The 19,826-nt window shown below is 55.6% G+C and overlaps 1 protein-coding gene across 1 annotated transcript; it reads right to left on the bottom strand.

The window, feature by feature from the left end:
- Window positions 1-16,260: 16,260 nt before the first annotated feature.
- On the bottom strand, window positions 16,261-18,854 carry CEBPA (CCAAT enhancer binding protein alpha). Its single transcript, XM_024238315.3, has one exon. It carries the CDS (start codon window positions 18,732-18,734, stop codon window positions 17,664-17,666), a length of 1,071 nt encoding a protein of 356 aa, XP_024094083.1. The 5' UTR covers window positions 18,735-18,854; the 3' UTR covers window positions 16,261-17,663.
- Between the last annotated feature and the right edge of the window lie 972 nt (window positions 18,855-19,826).

Here is a 19,826-nt window from a genome sequence, read left to right on the forward strand (position 1 = left end):
AGTGGACACCCACTGTTTTGCCTGTCTCAGCATCCATTTCTCTCCTTCCAACCAACACATGGATTTTCCTCGGAGAATCTCCCTCCTCCATGCTCATTCCATGCAGTGTGGGTGGGGCTGAGCCCCCAAACTGTGCGTGTGTGTGTGTGTTGGAAGTGTGGGGTAAGGACGTGACTCAGGACTGGCCAATCAGTGTCTTCCGTGCTCCTGGATACAGTGGCTGGTTCAGTGATAAGCCCATGGTCCAACAGCATCCAATTCTGGAATTTCTAATGGAATGGTTTAGAAATGGAAGCTCTGAGGCCGGGCGCAGTGGCTCAAGCCTGTAATCTCAGCACTTTGGGAGGCCAAGTTGGGCGGATCACTTGAGGCCAGGAGTTCAAAACCAGCCTGGCCAAAATGCCGAAACCCTATCTTTACTAAAAATACAAAAATTAGCCTGGCATGGTGGCACACACTTGTAATCACAGCTACTCGGGAGGCTGAGGCATGAGAATCCCTTGAACCCAGGGGGTCGAGGTTGCAGTTGAGCCAAGATCGCATCATGCACTCCAGCCAGGGTGAGAGAGTGAGACCCTGTCTCAAAAGAAAGAAAGAAATGGAAGCTTTAGTCCAAGTTGTTGGGTGTCTGTTTGGAAGCCTTAGTTACTGGGAATCCCCAACAGGTGGCTGAAGCCAGCGCAAAGGATGGCAAAACCAGGAGATGGAATGGGAGAGGACTCCAGATGATGTAATTTGGGCTGCTGGATCCAGCCATGCCTGAAGATGAATCCTGATTGTTTTCCTCATTGTGCCCAGTTCTGTTCCTGAATCTCCATCTAGAGGCAGAATTTTTAGTGAGATGTGTCAGTGTCATGTGCCCTTTTCTGATCAGGCCACTCAAGCTGGGATCCTGTGTGCATTTGTAAGCCGGTTACTGAGAGCTAGAACCTGTGTGGGGTGAGGGGCCTGTCAGGGCAACCAGCACACAGCTGGGCTCACCAGCTACAGGAGCTGGATACGTGGGTGAGAATGGGAGTCAGGTAGCTCCCTGCAAAGGCCTGTCCTTGGGGGTGAGTTTGGGAGAAGACTTCATGGGAAGTAGCTCATGATTTTCCAATTATTAAACCTAGAAAAAGAACCAGCAGAACATTCTCTTTGCCTTCATCTTTCTGTCTGTCCAATGGGTACCTTGACACGTCCAGTGCACCGAGTTGTGGGGAACTGGTTAATTTTGTCAGATGTCAGCCTTCCTGACACTGGAATGTAAGCTCCCGATGGCAGAACTCCTGCAAAAAGTGGCTCACTGCTGTGTCTGCAGCTAAGGAGAGCTCTCGGCACTCAGTGAATACTTGGTGAATGAGGAAAAGGCGTGATGCTGTTACTCTCTTTCTCAAAACACTCAAATGCCTTCCTATTGCAGCTAAAATATATAAAAGCTAGACTTTTTGCTCTGCCCTCTAAGTAGAGTGACGGTGTCATTTGTTGAACAAGCAGGGGCATTTTTTTGCAGGTCAAAGGGAATGCTACCAATTAGGCTGGAACAACGGGAGCAAGCCAGAATTATTCCAGGCAAAGTGGGATGCATGCCTTCCCCAGCTCCAAGGCCCCCAGGATGCTGGTTTCTGTCCCAGGCGTCAGCCTCATTTTCTGCCCTCCGAGTCATGGGCCACACTGACCCTCCGTCAGAACTTCGCACTGTTTTTTTCTCTATCTGGAGAAGTCCTTTGAGTGGCTCAGTCTTTTCTGGCACCTCGGTTTCCACTGCACGCCACCTACTCAAAGAACCTACCCAAAGAACTCTTTTCTGACACCCATCCTCACTCAGGCAGCCTCTACCAATAGGCTGTGTTTCCTGTTCCTCATTACATTGGACTCTATGCAGGCAGGCAGAGAGTGAGCGCTGAATTTCAGGGCACAGCTCCCAAGCTTCTGTCATCTTCCGAGTAGGTGCTTGTGTGCCCAGCACGTGTCTTCAAAGGGAAAGTGAAGTGAAGCCAGTGTCAGTGCAGGAGTCGGGTGGGAGGGGAGGAAAGACAAAGGAAAGGCAAGAAGAAATGAAGCCTGTGGCAGAGAGGCCAAGTCACAGCTCTATGCACAGCTTCAAAACCAGTGAGTCCACTCCAGAAATCAGATGCACTTTGACCTCAATCACTGCGGCACCTCTTTTTTTTTTTTTTTCTTTTGCACTCTTGTCCCCCAGGCTGGAGTGCAATAGAGCCATCTCGGCTCAATGCAACCCCTGCCTCCGGAGTTCAAGTGATTCTCCTGCCTCAGCCTCCCAAGTAGCTGGGATTACAGGTGCCTGCCACCACACCCGGCTAATTTGTGTATTTTTAGTAGAGATGGGGTTTCGCCATGTTGGTCAGGCTGGTCTTGAACTCCAGGCCTCAGGTGATCCACCCTCCTCGGCCTCCCAAAGTGCTGGGATTACAGGCGTGAGCCACCACACCCGGCCTGGGGCACCTCTTTTAAGACGTGTTTGGAAGCGGCATTTGAATACAGATTGTAAAGCCTCTGCCTGCCCCGCCCCATGGCTGGAATTCCTGTAGACATATGCAGGGATTGTGCAGCCAGAGAGGCCACCACATACGTTCCTCATTTTCCCGATTTCCTCCGTCCTTGCTGCTATTGGGGCTCTGTAACACTGTCCCAGCTGTGTTTGTCATTTGGCTCTGGCTCTGCGTGCACACCTGTGGGTGTTTGTTTATAGAATGCAGACACCACCCCTTTGGCTGCCGCGAGGGACTGGCCCCCCTCCAGGATCCCCAGACAAATTTGCTTCTCTGCCTTCTAATTTTTTTTTTTTTCTTTTCGAGACAGGGTCTTGCTCTGTTGCCCAGGCTCACTGCAACCTCTGCCTCCTGGGCTGAAACGATCCTCCAACCTCAGCCTCCCAAGTAGCTGGGACTACAGGCATGCACCACCATGCCCAGCTAATTTTTGTATTTTTAGTAGAGACAGGGTTTCACCATGGTGCCCAGGCTGGTCTTGAACTCCTCGCCTCAAGTGATCCGCCCACCTCAGCCTCCCAAAATGCGGGGATTGCAGAGGTGAGCCACCGCACCCGGCCTTCTCTGCCTTCTTTAAAGCAAAAGGACTGGAGTAGCAGGGATCACTCAGGGTCCCGGCTGAAACCAAACTCACCCCTGATGATTCCAATAAAGGGATATTAACCATGGGGCCAGTTTATGGAGGTGTGAGCAGGGGTAAGGGAATGAGGATGGGATGCTGAGGCCCCAGAAGCTGGCCATGGCAACCATCATCACCACCTATCAGGCTGAAGGGGCGAGGGGAGGAATCGATGCTACTGGATCCTCGTGGAGGGCGGAGAACAGGCCACCTGACAGGGGTTGTAGTCTTGGGGGTGCAGATGGGGCATGGACGCAGAAGAGAGCGGAGAAGAAACACCGCAGCCTCTCTCTCCTTCCTCCGTCTGATTTCCTGCTGGTGCCGCCCATTGGCCAAACCCAACAGGAAGCCAGACGGCCTGGGAGGCCCTGTGTGCGGCCCACACAGAGCAGACTCCAGGGCCCAGGGCAGGATGTAGAGGGGATGGGGGCAGAAAACCAGCACGGGAGGGTAAGGCAACCGGGAACAAGTCTATGCTCAGTCTTGGTGCAAATCTACTTTTCTGTGGCTCCATCCACCTCTGGCCACAGAGCTTCCTCACTGGGCTGACAGAGGTCCTTTTGCTGGTCACGACCCATGCTCCACACACCAGCAGAGTGATCTTAATAAGCAAACCTGGCCTGGTACGGTGGCTAAGGCCAGTCATCCCAGCACTGTGGGAGGCTGAGGGGAATGGATCGTTTGAGACCAGCTTGGGAAGCACAGCAAGACTCCCTCTCTACAAAAAATTAAAAAGTTAGCTGGGTATGGTTGGACATGCCTGTAGTCTCAGCTAGTTGGGAGGCTGAGGTAAGAGGATCGCCTGGGCATGGAAGGTCAAGGCTGCAATGAGCTATGATCATGCCACTGTACTCTAGCCTGGGCAACAGAGTAAGACCCTGTCTCAAAAACAACAACAACAACAAACAAACAGAAAGCAAACCTGTCCTCCATGTTCTCTATGGCTCCTGTTGCTCTTGGGATATTGACTAAACTCTGAACCCCTGCGTGTGAGAGCCTGTGTAGTCTGACCCAGCTGACCCTCTGACCTCACCTCTTGTCCTCCACCTCCCTGTACCCCCCACTCCCTGCTCTGTGCACTATGGCCACACTGGATATTTTTCAGGACCTAAGAATGTCATGCTCCTTCTCAATTCTGAGTTTTGTATATGCTGTTCCCTCTGCTGGGATTCTTTTGATCCAACCCCAACTACTTATAAATACCACTTCAGATCTTCAGATCTCAGCTTAAGAAAACACACCCCTAAGAGTGACTTCCCTGAGTCTACAAAGCAGGTGAGGACTCTGGGCAGACACTCTCACCACCCCTGAATTTCCTTACTTCACAATATGTGTCACAACTGCAATTAGCTAATCAATTGTGTCACTCTCTGTTTACTGTCTGTCTCCCCAGAGAAACTAGGAGCTCCCCAAGATCCTGGTCTGTCTGTCTGTTTCACTGCTGTGCTCACAGCACAGTGCCTGGCACATAGGAGGCACTCCACCAACATTTGATGAATGAATGAAAGGAGGACTTCCAGTTCCCAGTACAGGCACACTTGATTATTTGGGCTTATCCTCTTGCTGTAAATAACAGCTGGATTAAAAAAAAATTAAAATGTATTAAAAGGAAGGAAGGGAACCACCAGGCCAAAATTGAGGAGAAAAGGAATCCAGACAGGTGAGCAAGAGAAGAAGACACTTTTTCCCTGGGACACATTCTGCACGCCAAAAATGCAAATCTTGTTTTGATAGCCTCGTGGAATGAAAGAGACAGAAATCAAACTTTGGGGCTCATACAAGGTGGGGCATATAATAGGACACCCATCCCATGTTGATGCAGAACTTCAAAGGGCTACACCCTCGGGATAAAGGTGAACCAGAAGTAAACCAGAAGAAAACCAACCCTCATATGAACTTCCAATCAAAGTTCTCATCTCCTGGATGGGATAGGGACCACTAAACCTTAATAGTTGATTAAGGTGGTCCTGGAATGTCAGTATTCCTCGGTGTTTGGCAGGAGAAAATGAAAAATGATCTCCAGTGGAAGGCACCTTTGTCCTAAATCTTTCTTATAAACGATTTATCAAAACAATGACCAGCACATAGTCAAAGATAATCAGACACACACACAAGACACTGTGAGTAAAAATTGGAAGAACTGATACACAGGCTTCAAATTATTGACTATAAAGTAATTGTGCCTATGATGTTTAAAGAAATAAGACATGCTTAAAAATAACTGCAGAAATGGGAATCTATAAAAAGTGAAATATCAGATCTGCAAAAGAATCAAGTAGGATCTCTAGAAATGAAAACTACAATAACCAAGACCAAGAACATCAATGGACAGGTTTAATAGATTAAACACAGCTGAGAAGAGAATTAGTAAACTAGAAAGGATGTCAGAAGAAATTATCACAATTGTAGTACATAAAGACAAAAAGAAAATACAAAAGAGAAGATATGAGATAAAGAATAAGACCTAATATATTTCATATTTTCCTTGAAGGTGAGGAGAGAGGAAATGGAGTGGAGCCATTGTTTTAAGGATGAATATGGGTAAACATTTTCTGGAACTGATACGTGACTGCGTGAGAAGAAGCACTGAGTCATTGTGCCTTGGTGACAATCAATCCATCTCCATGTTTCAGACAACCTAGAATTCAAAACATACTAATGGGAGATTCTGGACCTAGTCTACTCTTGGCCAAAGGCCACAGTGTTGTACAATACCAAGTAAAATATAGCAAATGACACATGAAAACAAGATCAGGAGTGAGAAATCAACTCTTGCCTGTCTCCTGCCTCTGTGGTTCACCCCTGCCTTCTTAGGAACTATTTGGGCCACTCTGAGATGACTACAGCTGCGTCCTCCTGTCCCTTCTTCCCTCCCATGGGCCTTGCTGACCAGCACTAGGAGATAGCAAGACAACATTCCACAGGCAACTGGGGGTCCAATGGCATGAGTGGGTGGGTGAGGAATGCCTCTCTCCCACCCTGATTCAGTGCTGATGCTGACATCTTCCTCCTAGGCGCTGTTCCTCTTCTGTCCACCGACCTCTGTCTCCCCATTCTGTGTCTGGGCCCTTAGGGGTGCTTGGTGGAGACTCATTCACTAGCTGACTGATATGAATTGGTCCAAAGGAGCACCAATGTCCCTTGCTTCCCAGCACACCAGCATCACTTGGGACCTGGCTGTCAAAGACCTAGGAGCTGGGCTCCAGGGGCAGGCAGGCTATTACCCAACCCTGGGTCCTACCATCCTCTACCTCCCAGCCTTGTGCTTTCTTGGACGGGCGAGTGATCTGGCTGGCAGGTGGGTAGGTTGTTTGTGACTCACGCTCCCCACCTTGGTGGCCAGGTGGCCTGGTCCCTGGCCTCCTCATGGTGACTAGTCCTGGAATCAGGTTCTCGCAGTTGCTCTGTTCTGGAGGGACACCATTCATCATCTTGCCTCTGGTAATCTCGGCACGCCTCTCAGACATGCTCAAACAGAGAGGCTGCCAAACCTGTGCCGGGTCACACAGCAGGTGTGTGATGAGGCCAGGGCGCACACACAGTCCCACACCCCCAGTGGGCAGGAAGGCAGGCCCAGCCCTTGTGTAACCAGCGTCAGGGCCTGGGCGCTGTGAGCAGCTTCATGGTGGAGCTCAGGGAGGCCCTGGTCCCACCCTTGTCCTCAGGCATGTGCCAGATTCCCCCACCCCCAGCAGCAGGTCCCTCCAGGCCCCTGTGCTGGGCAGGACACCAGTCCCGGGGCAAAAGCAGAGAGAGGTGGCCAAGTGGTGGTTGATCTCCCAGGCCCTGATGAGCGAAGCCTGGGGTGTCATATGGTCTCCCAGATCTGGCTCTGCAATGTCTCGGACATGCCGTTTGATTTTGAAATTCTCAAAGATGTTCCAAACAGCATGCAGTTGATTTAATTTTTTAAATTGAAAACTAAAGGAAATTGAGTTGAGGAATGTTGAGTGGAGGCAGTGGCGGGAGGTGTGATGGAATTGAGCCAATCATGAGGGCACTGGGGAAACAGGAGCATTCCACTCCCCTGGGTGGATTTGGGGGTACAGAGGGTTAAACTACCCCACTGGATGGGGAGTCTAGGAGCTCAGGTGCCACTCCTGCCTGTGTTCCAGCCCTGGTCTTATCACTGCTCCCGGTGAAAAGGGTCCCTGAGGGGCCTAGGCTCTATGGCACTGGGCACCTGGCTGGGGCACCTCCCGGGATGCCTGGCTCCTGGGTGAGCGGCTGGGACCCTGAGGAGTCTGGTGCTTCCCAGGGAGGCAGAGGAACCCAGAGCAGGCTGCTGTCCCTCCAGCGTGGCTCACACACTCCCCAGGCAGCGCTGCCCCACATAGCAACATCATTGCTTTGCTCAAGATGCTCATCTCACCTCTGACACATTTCAGGCTTGGAGCCATCGTCCCCACCTCCCCTCGGCTCAGGGGCCTGGCCTGTGACTCACGCCTCCACCTCTCCCACACAAGATTGCTCCTTGAACAAAGGAGCCCAGGCCTTGGTGAACTTGGGAATTGCACTTGAGGAGACCCTGAGCCCCTGGGTCTGACCCCTCCAGCCCTGCGTTGGCCTTGAGATTGCATGCAGGTGGCACGTGGCTGCACCTGCACCAGCACCCCCACATCGCCCCTCTCCCCGGTTGCTCTGGGAGTCACCCACACCCCAGCCTCTCCTCTCTCCTGCTGCCCTGCACCGAGCCCAGGTGATCCACAGGGTGAAGGAGCCAATGATTTAAGACCTCCCAGCCCCTCTTCATAATTGTGGCCCTCCTTTGCTTTGGCAAGTGGAATCCAACAGCTTCCTGTGCTTGAACAGGGAGACAAAGGGGCCCAAGAGCTGCCTGCCTTCCTTGCCTGAGGAGTTTGCTCATTAACTTGAATTACCCTCGTGGTAGCATTCCTGGCAGGGCAGGGAAGAACAGGGTTGGTTTCTAGAAACTTTTCCTGTTGGCGGCCCCGGCGCTAGGGAAGCTAGGCTGAAGCCTCCTCCTACCTGCCTTCGTGTCCCTCTTCCAGGACACCCCAGGACCCCAGAAGCTTCCCTGATTGTTGGAAGCCCTGCCTGGGTGGCTCTCCTGCAGGGCTCACACTGACCTCCTGGGCCCGAGCTGGGTTGGGCAAATGGAAACCGGCTGTGATGCCAAGTGCTGAGATGACGCAGTTGGGAAGTGAGGGGGCAAGGGAGCAGGATGTGTCTCCCACCCCTGACACACACAGCACATGTCTCTGGCTCTCTTCTCACCAGCAAGGGGAAGGCAGGATCCCCACCCTCGCCCCTTTACTTGCTGAGGTCACAACCTTGCAAACAGAAGTTAACTGGGAGGCCCTTGGGGCCGAGGACTCTCTCAGGACCTGGGGAGGCTGCCACCCCAGTGAGAATACTTGTTCTCTTTTGAACTCCCCATGGGTCGTCACCTGGGATTCTGCACTTGTATGAAGAACATTAAAACAAATCTTGCAGAGATGGGGGTCTGGCTATGCTGCCCAGTCTTGTCTCAAACTCCTGGCTTCAAGCCATCCTCCCACTTCGGCCTCCCAAAGCGCTGGGATTACAGGCATGAGCCACTGCGCCTGGCCCACGAAGAGCATTTTACTTCGACAAGCAGACAGGGCACCTGTGCCTGCTCATCTGAGTGTCGTACAGGGTTTGACCACTGTGCTTAGCCTTCAAAGTCACTGGCAATGGGGCTCTGCCCCCAGAATGAGCTCATTAGTGTCTTCTAAGCAAATGAAAGGCATCCTTTGTGGGGGGGGGAGGGGTTGTGGAAATATAAGCAACATTAAAATGACTTCAGTTCTTTGGTTATTTGGAACAAGCATTTTGCCCTAAATTCTTAAGAAGGCTGTCTCCTTCCACAGTGTTTTTCAGGGACCAAGGTGTGCCCTAGCCTCCCACTCTGCCTTCTGCCCCAGCACGTGGGAATCATTAGCTGGAGCCAAGTGTCTCACAAGCTTTCCCTGTTTACGTTTCACAACTCCATGACATGCTACTTGTTTTGCATACATTTTGCATAAAAGGAAACTGAAGCTCGGAGAAACTGACAGACTCAGTGTGGGGCCACCCAGTCAGCAGGAGGCAAGGCCAGGATTTGGTTTCATGCCAAGATGGCACGGCCCTCTTCCTATGGGCCATCCTCATCATGGGACGGGAGAAATGGGAAACGCCTCCTTGTCACCCGTGAACAAACTGCTTTGCTCCAGAAACCAACTCAGCACACACCTCAAGTGTGCACTGTGTCAGGGCGCCTGGGCTTCACTTACGTGTCCAGTACGAGACTGAAGGCCCACTGTGAGCCACGGTTCTGTAGCCTTCAGCTCCATGCCCAATGGTCCTGGCTCCAGGCAAGTAGCACTTGCGATGCTGAATGAGGCATATATTTCAGCATGACAGACCACAGTGCCTTCAAATTGTTCCTGGATAAATCCTTTGTCCTGTGGCCTCCTGGGCGAAGGCCAGTTAAACAGCTGCCAGGTAGGGCTTATTCCCTATAAATCAGTGGGAATGTGGCCACATGAATTTTAAATATCAGATTAAAATCAAATTAGTGGGAAAATTTGGAACAAATTGCCTTCAAGTACAGTGAATGAGTCTATTTTTAAAACGCTGCCGCACCAGGCAAAAGAGTGAAGCAAACACACATTTCCTAACAGCGAGCAGACACCGTGCTGGGAGTGATCTGTCATGCTTAGTCACGGTAATTGCTCTAGCAAAACTCAGGAATCAAATAAAACGTGTTTGCAAATTGTAAATCGCTCCAGGAGGCTACTTCGGATGGGTCCTAACCTGATGCTGAAGGTCACGGCGGCTCCCTTTGGAGCAGACACCCAGCCCTGACGCCCCCTTGACCTATCCCCACTCCCTTTCTCTGAGCAGGGGTTGAGCCGGCTGAGACCATTGCCCAACATGTGCACGGGAAAGGCCGCCGTAAATCAGCCACATTTCCGCATCTGCGGGAGGGCATGGCATTCTTGGGGGTGCCGGGGAGGGTGCTCTGGTTGGCTGGAGGGAGGTGAGGGACTCTCCGAGGCCTCCGTGGCCGAGGCAGAGAAGAAATGGCGGTGGTGGCACAGGGAAGAGAGGCTGTGTTTCTGGTGAAAGGTTGGGCTGCCATTTGGCTGAAGAAAAGATCTTCAGATCCAAGAGGGCTTGGGACAGGCAGTGACGGCTCCCTCAAGCCCCGTCCAGGTCCCTGGGTGACATGTCCTGGCTCTAGGCCACCACATTTGGTCCCTAGCATCCCCACCCTCAGGCTGTAGTCCCTCAATAACAACCTTGCCAGTCGTCCTAGAGTGGAGATAAGAGGAGAGACACAAAGCCCTGAAATAGCTTTTAAAGCAGAAATGTGGCCGTTCTTGTTCCCCCGTGCTCACCTGCGGCTCCTGCAGCTTGGGGGCAGACAGGGCTCTTTCTCCCCTATCCTGTCCCCTCTTTTGGAAATCTTACTTCCTCCCCACACAATCTCCTGCAGAGCATGACTTGTCTCTCTGGGGCCTGGCCAGACCTTTGATTCTGGTGATAAACTAATCACATGAAGGCAGGGAAGATTATCTAGGACTGGATGGGTTACCTTTCTTAGGATTCTTGCATGTTAAAAGTAACTTCAGGGGCCGGGTGCCGTGGCTCATGCCTGTAATCCCAGTGCTTTGGGAAGCTGAGGAGAGAGGGTCGCTTGAGCCCAGGAGTTCCAGACCAGCCTGGGCCACAAAGTGAAACCCCTTCTCTACAAAAATATTTGAAAATTAGCCTGGTGTAGTGGCATGTGCCTATAGTCCCAGCTACTTGACCTCCTTGAGTCCAGGAGGTGGAGGTTGTACTCCAGCCTGGGCAACAGAGAGAGACCCTGACTCAAAAAAACAAAACAGGCCAGGCATGGTGGCTCACGCCTGTAATCCCAACACTCTGGGAGGCCCAGGAGGGTGGATCACCTGAAGTCAGGAGTTGGAGACCAGCCTGGCCAACATGGTGAAACCCCTGTCTCTACTGAAAATACAAAAAGTATCTGGGTGTGGTGGCGTGTGCCTGTAATCCCAGCTACTCGGGAGGCCGAGGCAGGAGAATCACTTGAACCCGGGAGGTGGAGGTTGCAGTGAGCTGAGAATGCACCATTGCATTCCAGCCTGGGTGACAAGAGTGAAATCCCACCTCAAAAAAAAAAAAAAAAAATGCCAGGCGCAACGGCTCACGCCTGCAATCCCAGCACTTTTGGAGGCCAAGGTAGGCAGATCACTAGAGGTCAGGAGTTCGAGGTCAGCCTGGCCAACATGGTGAAACCCCATGGCTACTGAAAATAAAAAAAAAAAATTTAGCCAGGCGTGGTGGTGCATGTTTGTAATCCCAGCTACTTAGGAGGCTGAGGCAGGAGAATCACTTGAACCTGGGAAGCAGAGGTTGCAGTGAGCTGAAATTGCACCACTGCACTCCAGCCTGGGCAACAGAGCGAGACTTTGTCAAACAAAACAAAACAACAAAGTAACTGTAGAAGCTGCAACTCAGTGGGCCACCACGGGGGAGCCTTATTTATTGTGCTCTTGCGTTGCCTCTGACAATGGTGCGGCTTGCTTGGTGGACCTTGGGCCAACCCAGTGGACCCTTGGATAGAAAGGAGAGGGTGAGGATGTCTTGTAAAGAAGGAGAGAGATCCTTGCATTCAAACACGTATGTTCAAGATCTGCATAGCCAGACGCTGAAAGTCTGCTGCGGCCAAGTTCTGTAGGAGGCCAAGACAGGCAGGAAGGACCCCAGGAGTGGTCATTTGATTTGGCTTTAGGAGCTAGTGTGACCTTGGGGAGAAGAGTTTCCAGGGAGGACAAAGGTGGAGGATGAGGTCGAAGGGACAGTGAGGATGAGTGTCAGAAAATGGCTCTCTGACCACAAAGGATGTTTCTTAAACAAGCTAGTTTCCCACCCCAGCTTGATGGCTGCAGGAGAACTACGTCTTTAAGTCAGGTGAGCCTGCAGACAAATCTGAAAAACGGGGCTGCTATAGAAGAGTCTCACTTCTTGGCTCTGCCTAGAAAAGGCTTTGAATTCGTAGAGGATTCTTTGCCTGTCGCCCTGGTCCAGCCTCTTCTGGGCCCCTCGAGGCAGCCAGGCAGTGTAAACCCTGTGCCCCGCTGCCCCAGCAATCATGCCGGCTTTTGAGAGCTCAGCTGGTCTTGCTCAAAGTGTCTACCACTTTGCATTCTGTTTTTTCTTATTCTTGAGACAGGGTCTTGCTCTGTTGTCCAGGTTGGAGTGCAGTGGTGTGATCATAGCTCACTACAGTCTCCAACTCCTAGGCTCGAACGATCCTCCCACCTCAGCCTCCTGAGTAGCTGAGACTACAAGCATGTGACACCACACTTGGATAATATTTTTGGTGACAAAGGGTCTCACTACGTTGCCCAGACTGTTCTTGAACTCCTGGGCTCAAGCAATCCTCCCACCTCAGTCTCTCAAAGTGCTGGAATTACAGGTATGAACCACTGCACCCAGCCTTTGCATTGTAAGGGGAGTTTCTGGGGTTCAGGCCTACTGGAGTTCCCCAACACTGTCTTCTGCTATTGTCGAGCACAGGCAGCGGATGTGGGCACAGCAAATGGAGAGAAAGGATGTCTATGCCAGCCAAACCCGGAGAGGCCTGTTCCTAGTGGGTGGGGCCAGAAGGCTAGAAAAATATAAATAAAAACAAACCGAAGGGAAGCAAAGCTCTTGGGTGCCAGAACGGGGCTGGCCAGGGCTGCAGCTGTCTGAGTAATGGGTTCCACATTTGTCTGGCTCGGTCTGCAGCCACCAGGATCCAGGGTGCACTGTGGGCCTTGCAAGGGCTGGAGGGGACAGTCCAGCTGCAGCTGGACCTAGCATACCCTTACGGCGGCCCCATCCCGGGCCGCCACAACAGGGTGGAGATGTCGCTGCGAGCTTCCACTTCGGCACCCCAGCTTCCCTCCCCCCACAGCCCCACCCCTGCCTGGGGCTCCTGGGTTCCCCCGGCCAACACAGATTGTTCGTGTTATTAATGCCGTTTCCCAGAGATTCCATCTGGCTTTTTAATTGCTCTGGGATGGGGCTAGGATGCTTTGATAGTGAATCGGTATCTTCCCTGGGCCTCAGCTTACGTCAAACACTCCATCCGCAGAGAGGGGCGTAGGGTAGGGGGAGAGGTGGGGTTGTCCAGAGAGAAGAGATAGCAAGAGTGTTTCACAGAATCAAGAAAGCTTTCAAAGGTGCTAGTGGGTTAATTTTATCTAAAGAAAGGAAAAAGAGGCCTGGCAGGGTGGCTCACGCTTGTAATCCCAGCACTTTGGGAGGCTGAGGAGGGAAGATCACTTGAGGCCAGGAATCCTGAACCAGCCTGGGAAACACAGCGAGACCCCCATCTCTACGAACAATAAAATTAATCCCAGCAGCTACTTAAAGGCTGAGTAGGAGGCTGAGGCAGGAGGATTGTGTGAGTTCAGGAGTTTGAGGTTGCGGGAGTGGTGACTGCACCACTGTACACCATCCTGGGTGACAAAGTGAGACCCTGTCTCTAAAAGAAGAAAAGAACAGAAAAGCCTTCCCCTCCTCACTAGTATAGGAAAGAAACAGCTGGAATATCAACACCGTCTAGGCAAGGACTCTGCCTCATGCCTGGAGAAGGCCTGTGGGTGCCTTGGAGGCCCCTCTTGGCTAAACAAAGTCAGGGGTTTCTGCTATCCTTTGTCCTTCCCCATGAGTGGCCCCCTCCCCTCCTGTGAGATCAGCAGCTCCTGGAGGAGGCCTGGCAGGTTCCTGCCTGGGAAGGAGCAGGTGGGAGAGCTGGGAGGGGCAGACACTCCTCACCAGGCCCAGTGGCTCATCGCAGGTGTCAGGGCCAAACCCCACATTCACAGATTCCCAGGAGATCCAGGAGATAAGAGTAATATCTGTGACAGCACTAAGCCATCAGGATGCATCTGGCAGCAGAGGAGATGCCTCCCTCCCTTCTACCCTTGCCCTTTCCTTGAAGGCCAGCTAACCCTGAACAGTGCTGTCACGGGACACAGGGCTCAGGAGTGGCACAGCAAGGGGGGCGAGGTCCCTGTAGTCAGGTGCTACATGTCAAGGGGAGATCAGGGCAAAGGAGAAGCATCCAGGCATCTTGGGACTGGGGCCAGCAGGAGGCCACCCTCTCCAGGTATTTCATCAAAGCTGCTGCCTCCAGAAAGCCCTCCCTGGTGGATCCTGTTCACACTCTGAGCTCCCCTTCATTGCACTTGGCAACCTTAAACCACAGCTTAGGGCCTCAAGGGTGTGAGCTCCCCGAGAGCCAGAGCAGAGTCGGCTTGTTCCCAGCCCAGTGCCCCATCTTTGGTGCAGGCCCTGGCATACAGTAGGCATCCGATAAATACTTGAGATGTGTTCAGTGCTGGGCTCTTGGAATGGTTCTTCCTGAAGGCTGTAGTCAGAAGGGGAACTGTGAGGAACCCTGCAGGAAGCGGTGGGTGGCCAAGAGTGACTCTGTTCCCGGGAGGCCCCTACAGCTGGGCACGGGGTACATGCTGGGCAGGTTCACCCCATGCCGCCCAAAAGACCTTCCTCCCCTCTACTTTGGCCCCCGCTGGGGGCCTCGCCCTCCTCATCCCTTTCCTGGGGCTGGATGTGATTGGATCCTTCTTGTCCCTAACAAAGCCCGCCCTGGAACTCAGGACCAGGAGGAGGACTCGGGGTAGGAGGGATCCCTTCCGGAGCCGACAGCTTTGAAAGAGGAAGCCCCTAGCGGGCTGGCACAGCAGAGAGGAGGGGAAGGAGTGAGGGCAGGAGGGTCGCCCCGCCCCACCCCCTCCCGTCGAAGGACCTGTTCTGGGGGGAAACGGGGAAGCCAGGGATCAGCCCCCTCAAACAAGAAAAACTGGAATTAGCACTGAACTCAGAGGGTTTGCTGGGGCTTAGCAAGCTGTGGCCTGCCCCAGGCCTCTGGGCACGCGGCGGGGCTCTGCCTCCTCTGTTCCCAGGGTGGCGGGGCAGGCGCCGCCTCCTCACTGGGCTCGTGGCTTCTCCTCTGCCAAGGGCGGCCGTGGGTGAGGAGGCGGCCAGACACAGGACAGAGCGGGGGGCCGGAAGGGGTGCCAGCTAACCACGCAGGCAGGTAAAGCTAAGCTTCCAGAGTGTAAAAGGAATGTGTAATTTCTCGAAAATGCCCCAGCCCGCATTGGCACACACAGTAAGCCACTCAGTGAACATTCTCTCGGTACAGAGTTAAAAAAAAAAAAAAGTGCAATTTATCTTTTACCCTCTGTGAGGGTAAAATCTGAAAAGCACCATCAGCCTCCTGGGCCTCTTCCTCCCGGGCCTTGTTAGTTCAGGGATAAGGGCTGCCCTCCCTTGCTTGGCTGTCACTGCTGCTAAGGGTGTGCCGGAGTGCCTGACCTTACAGGGTGCTCGTTGGGGTTGGGGGCACACCAGCACTCAGTCCTCTGCTGGGTCCGGGATGAATGCAGTGGGGAGTGTGGATGCTGGGTCGGTTCTTGAACAGCCAGTGTGTGGGGCAGGACCAGACCCCTGTTGCAGGCCTGCCTCGGTCCCCTTTCTTGTGAGGGCTGGGGCTGGGCAGGTGTGGAGGGCTGGATGGAGGGGTCTCTCTCTTCAGGCTGCCTTCGGGCCTCACAGGGGTAGGGCGTAGCCACATGGTCGAGGGAAAGAGGAGAGGGTTGGAGGGTCCTACCACTGGAGGCCTCTTCCTGCTGGCCGAGGGTCCTGCTGGAATCTGGAGCTGCGGTGTGTGTGAGTGAGGCTGCCCAGGCTGGAGCTGTAGGGGATTTGTAAGGAAGTCTGCACAAAGGGCTCCTTGAGCCTAGGGCTGCTAAGCCAGGCCTGCCCCTCAGGCAGAGGACTCCCTCTCCTCCTCCCAGGGGCAGATAAGAAGCCTTGCCAAGGCCTCAGCCCCGTAACCCCTTCAGCCCCCTCCTCTGACCCCAAGAGACTGCCTTCAGGCTCTGGACACACTCCGTTTGGAGCCTTGTCCTCTGCTATTTATTTGTCTTGCCTGGGGAAGTAAGTCACCCCCTTAGCGTAAGAGGGGCTCAGGATGGATGGAGAGCTCATGAAAGTCAGGATTGCTGCCAGGGAAAATGCTGTATTATTTACAAATGTGACCTGGCCCACAGACAACCTTGGAAGTAGCTTCTTTCTGGTTTTAAAAAGACACCGACATTAACTTTGATATGTTTATATTATAGATATAATACATAAAACATCTAGGGTGAGACTCTACGTTCTCCCCAAAAGAAGAGAACCAAGCCGTCCTTCCCTGCTCCCAGCCCCAGTGATGCGTTGGCGGGAGGCCACCTCCCTTCCCGACCAGAAGCCAGGGCCTCTGGGGGACAAGCCTTGTGGGCAGCCCAGGCCGGAGGGGCTGGGGAAAGCTGAGGGCAAAGGAGAACCCCCCTCACCTCATTGGTCCCCCAGGATCAAAAGTAATCCCAAAACCAAAAGGAAAGAGTCTCAGACCCTTCCCCCAGCTGCCGACGGAGAGTCTCATTTTGGCAAGTATCCGAGCAAAACCAAAACAAAACAAAAACCAAATAAAATGGTGGTTTAGCAAAGACGCGCACATTCACATTGCACAAGGCACTGCTGGGGCACAGAGGCCAGATACAAGTGTTGATATCGGCTGATAAAGCAAAATATTTGGAAAGCTTGTCATAACTCCGGTCCCTCTGGGATGGACTGATCGTGCTTTGTGTTCCTAGGCAATGCTGACGGCATACAGTACAAACAAGGCTGAGGGTCCCAGTGGCCCTTCACCCCCCCATGCCCGCCCCACAGCCAGATCTCTAGGTCTCCCTCTCCCACCAGGGGTATACATCCTCAGAGCTGACCCACGACCTAGCTTTCTGGTCTGACTCGGGGTGGGGGCTCCCACTGGTCACCTGGTGATCCCCATCTCAGTGAGTTCCGCCCCAAGGGGAAGCCCAGCCTATAGCAGGCTGGGGTGGGGTGTGTGAGGAGGGAGGTGGGAGAGGCGTGGAACTAGAGACCCTCCACCTTCACGTAGAACTAGGGGAACAACCTTAGGTTCCAAGCCCCAAGTCCCTGTGTTTCCACCCTTTTCTAAGGACAGGCGTGGAGGAGCGGCTGGGGCTGGCGGGTTTGTCGGGATCTCAGCTCCCTGAGCCCTCCTCCTGCCACGGGCCTGCTCCCCTCCTTCTCTCATGGGGGTCTGCTGTAGCCTCGGGAAGGAGGCAGGAAACCTCCAAATAAAATGACAAGGCACGATTTGCTCCCCCTACTCGGTAGGCATCGGAGCGGTGAGTTTGCATCTCCAAGGCACAAGGTTATCCTTAATACTAGAGTTGCTGGGCTCCCAGCTCAGCCCCAAGAATTCTCCCCTCCTCGCAGGGAGAAGCCACCGCCTGGCCCCCTCATCTTAGACGCACCAAGTCCCGCGCAGAGGAAGGGAGGGGACACGCGGAGCAGGCCAGGCTTTCAGGAGGCACCGGAATCTCCTAGTCCTGGCTCGCACGGCTCGGGCAAGCCTCGAGATCCGGCGACCCCAAACCACTCCCTGGGTCCCCGCCGGAGGCTGGCCCAGGGCGGTCCCACAGCCGTGCGCCTCACGCGCAGTTGCCCATGGCCTTGACCAAGGAGCTCTCTGGCAGCTGGCGGAAGATGCCCCGCAGCGTGTCCAGTTCGCGGCTCAGCTGTTCCACCCGCTTGCGCAGGCGGTCATTGTCACTGGTCAGCTCCAGCACCTTCTGCTGCGTCTCCACGTTGCGCTGCTTGGCCTTGTCGCGGCTCTTGCGCACCGCGATGTTGTTGCGCTCGCGCCGCACCCGGTACTCGTTGCTGTTCTTGTCCACCGACTTCTTGGCCTTGCCCGCGCCGCTGCCGCCACTCGCGCGGAGGTCGGGGTGCGCGGCGCCCAGCCCCTTGAGCGCGCTGCCGGGGCCCTGCAGGCCGGCGGCACCGAGCGCGGGCGCGGGGTGCGGGCTGGGCACGGGCGTGGGCGGCGGCGTGGGGTGACCCGGCTGCAGGTGCATGGTGGTCTGGCCGCAGTGCGCGATCTGGAACTGCAGGTGCGGGGCGGCCAGGTGCGCGGGCGGCGGGTGCGGGTGCGAGGGCGGCGGCGGCGGCGGCGGCTGGTAAGGGAAGAGGCCGGCCAGCGCCAGCTGCTTGGCTTCATCCTCCTCGCGGGGCTCCTGCTTGATCACCAGCGGCCGCAGCGCCGGCGCCCCGACGCGCTCGTACAGGGGCTCCAGCCTGCCGTCCAGGTAGCCGGCGGCCGCGCAGCCGTAGCCGGGCGGGGGCCCGTGCGCTCCCCCGGGCATGACGGCGCCGCCGGGGCCCGCGGGAGCGCCCGGGTAGTCAAAGTCGCCGCCGCCGCCGCCGCCCGCGGGGCCCGCGGCCGCCTTGGCCTTTTCCTGCTGCCGGCTGTGCTGGAACAGGTCGGCCAGGAACTCGTCGTTGAAGGCGGCCGGGTCGATGTAGGCGCTGATGTCGATGGACGTCTCGTGCTCGCAGATGCCGCCCAGCGGCTCCGGGGCGGCAGGTGGGGCGGGAGGCTGCGCGGGGCCCGCGCCCCGGGGAAAGCCGAAGGCGGCGCTGCTGGGCGCGTGCGGGGGGCTCTGCAGGTGGCTGCTCATCGGGGGCCGCGGCTCCGCCTCGTAGAAGTCGGCCGACTCCATGGGGGAGCTAGAGTTCTCCCGGCATGGCGAGCCTCGGCGGCCTCCAGCCTGCGCGGGGCGTCGCCGCCGCCCACCCGGAGACCCTGCTCACCCGCGCCCGCGCAGCTCCGGGTCGCGAATGGCTCGGCCCGCGCCGGCCCAGCTTTTATACCCGGCGGGCCGCGTCGCCCCCTAGAGTCCGAGGCGGCCTCTGTCCCCGGGCTGCGGCGGCGCGGCGCCTGCTGGGTCCTAGCGCGCGGCCGGGATGGGGGCGGTGAAAGAGCGCGGCCCAGCGCCGCGCTCCCCAGGCAGGCCGCGGCGCAACGCCCACCGCCTCCAGCGCGCCCAGCAGAGCGGCGGCGCTCGCTCCAAGCTCCGCCCCCGGCCCGGCTGTCGCCCCCGCGCCCACGTGGTCGGTAGTGGGGGCCCCCTCCTCCTGCCTCCCCTAGGCGCCCGTATCCAGCCACGGCCGGGAGCCCAGGAGTATCCCGAGGCTGCACGGGGTAGGGGTGGGGGGCGGAGGGCGAGTCTTGGTCTTGAGCTGCTGGGGCGCGGACTTGCTTTCAAAGCCAGAACCAGGCCTGTCCGGGACCCGCGTGCCGGGGAGGCTGCGGCGCAGAGCAGCGGGGCTGGGGCCGGTGGGGGGCCGTTTGGGACGCGCGGAGAGGCCCTGAGCGCGGTGGCTCTGCGTCTCCTAGCTCTGATCTCCAGGCTACCCCTGTGATTCCGCGCAGAGGCACCTCTCGGAGGACGCCGGGGTCCCATGGGCGGCGTCGCGCAGGGCGCTAGGACCCCGCGGGGAGCGGAGGCGGCCTCGGCCCGGGAGCCTGGAGGACCGGGCCGGTCGATCCGCCCGGGCTGGAAAACTTTCTTTCTAATTACTTCTCCAGGTCGGAGCGCGCGGCTTGCTAGGCGCGCGGGGCCGGCTCTGTTACCCGGCGTGGAGTTGCCGATTTTTTTTTTCCTGCGGGACGGGCGGGCCCCCCAGCCTAGCCGAGCTGGACGCCGGGGCGAGCACGGGGAGGGGCGCACCGAGGGAGGAGACAAACTTGACTCTGGGGCCGGGATTCCGAGGCGGGGGCCGCAGCCTTCGAGGCCCGAAGCCACCGCTTC

Source organism: Pongo abelii, chromosome 20 (assembly GCF_028885655.2).
Source record: "Pongo abelii isolate AG06213 chromosome 20, NHGRI_mPonAbe1-v2.0_pri, whole genome shotgun sequence".
Classification (NCBI taxonomy): Eukaryota; Metazoa; Chordata; class Mammalia; order Primates; family Hominidae; genus Pongo; species Pongo abelii.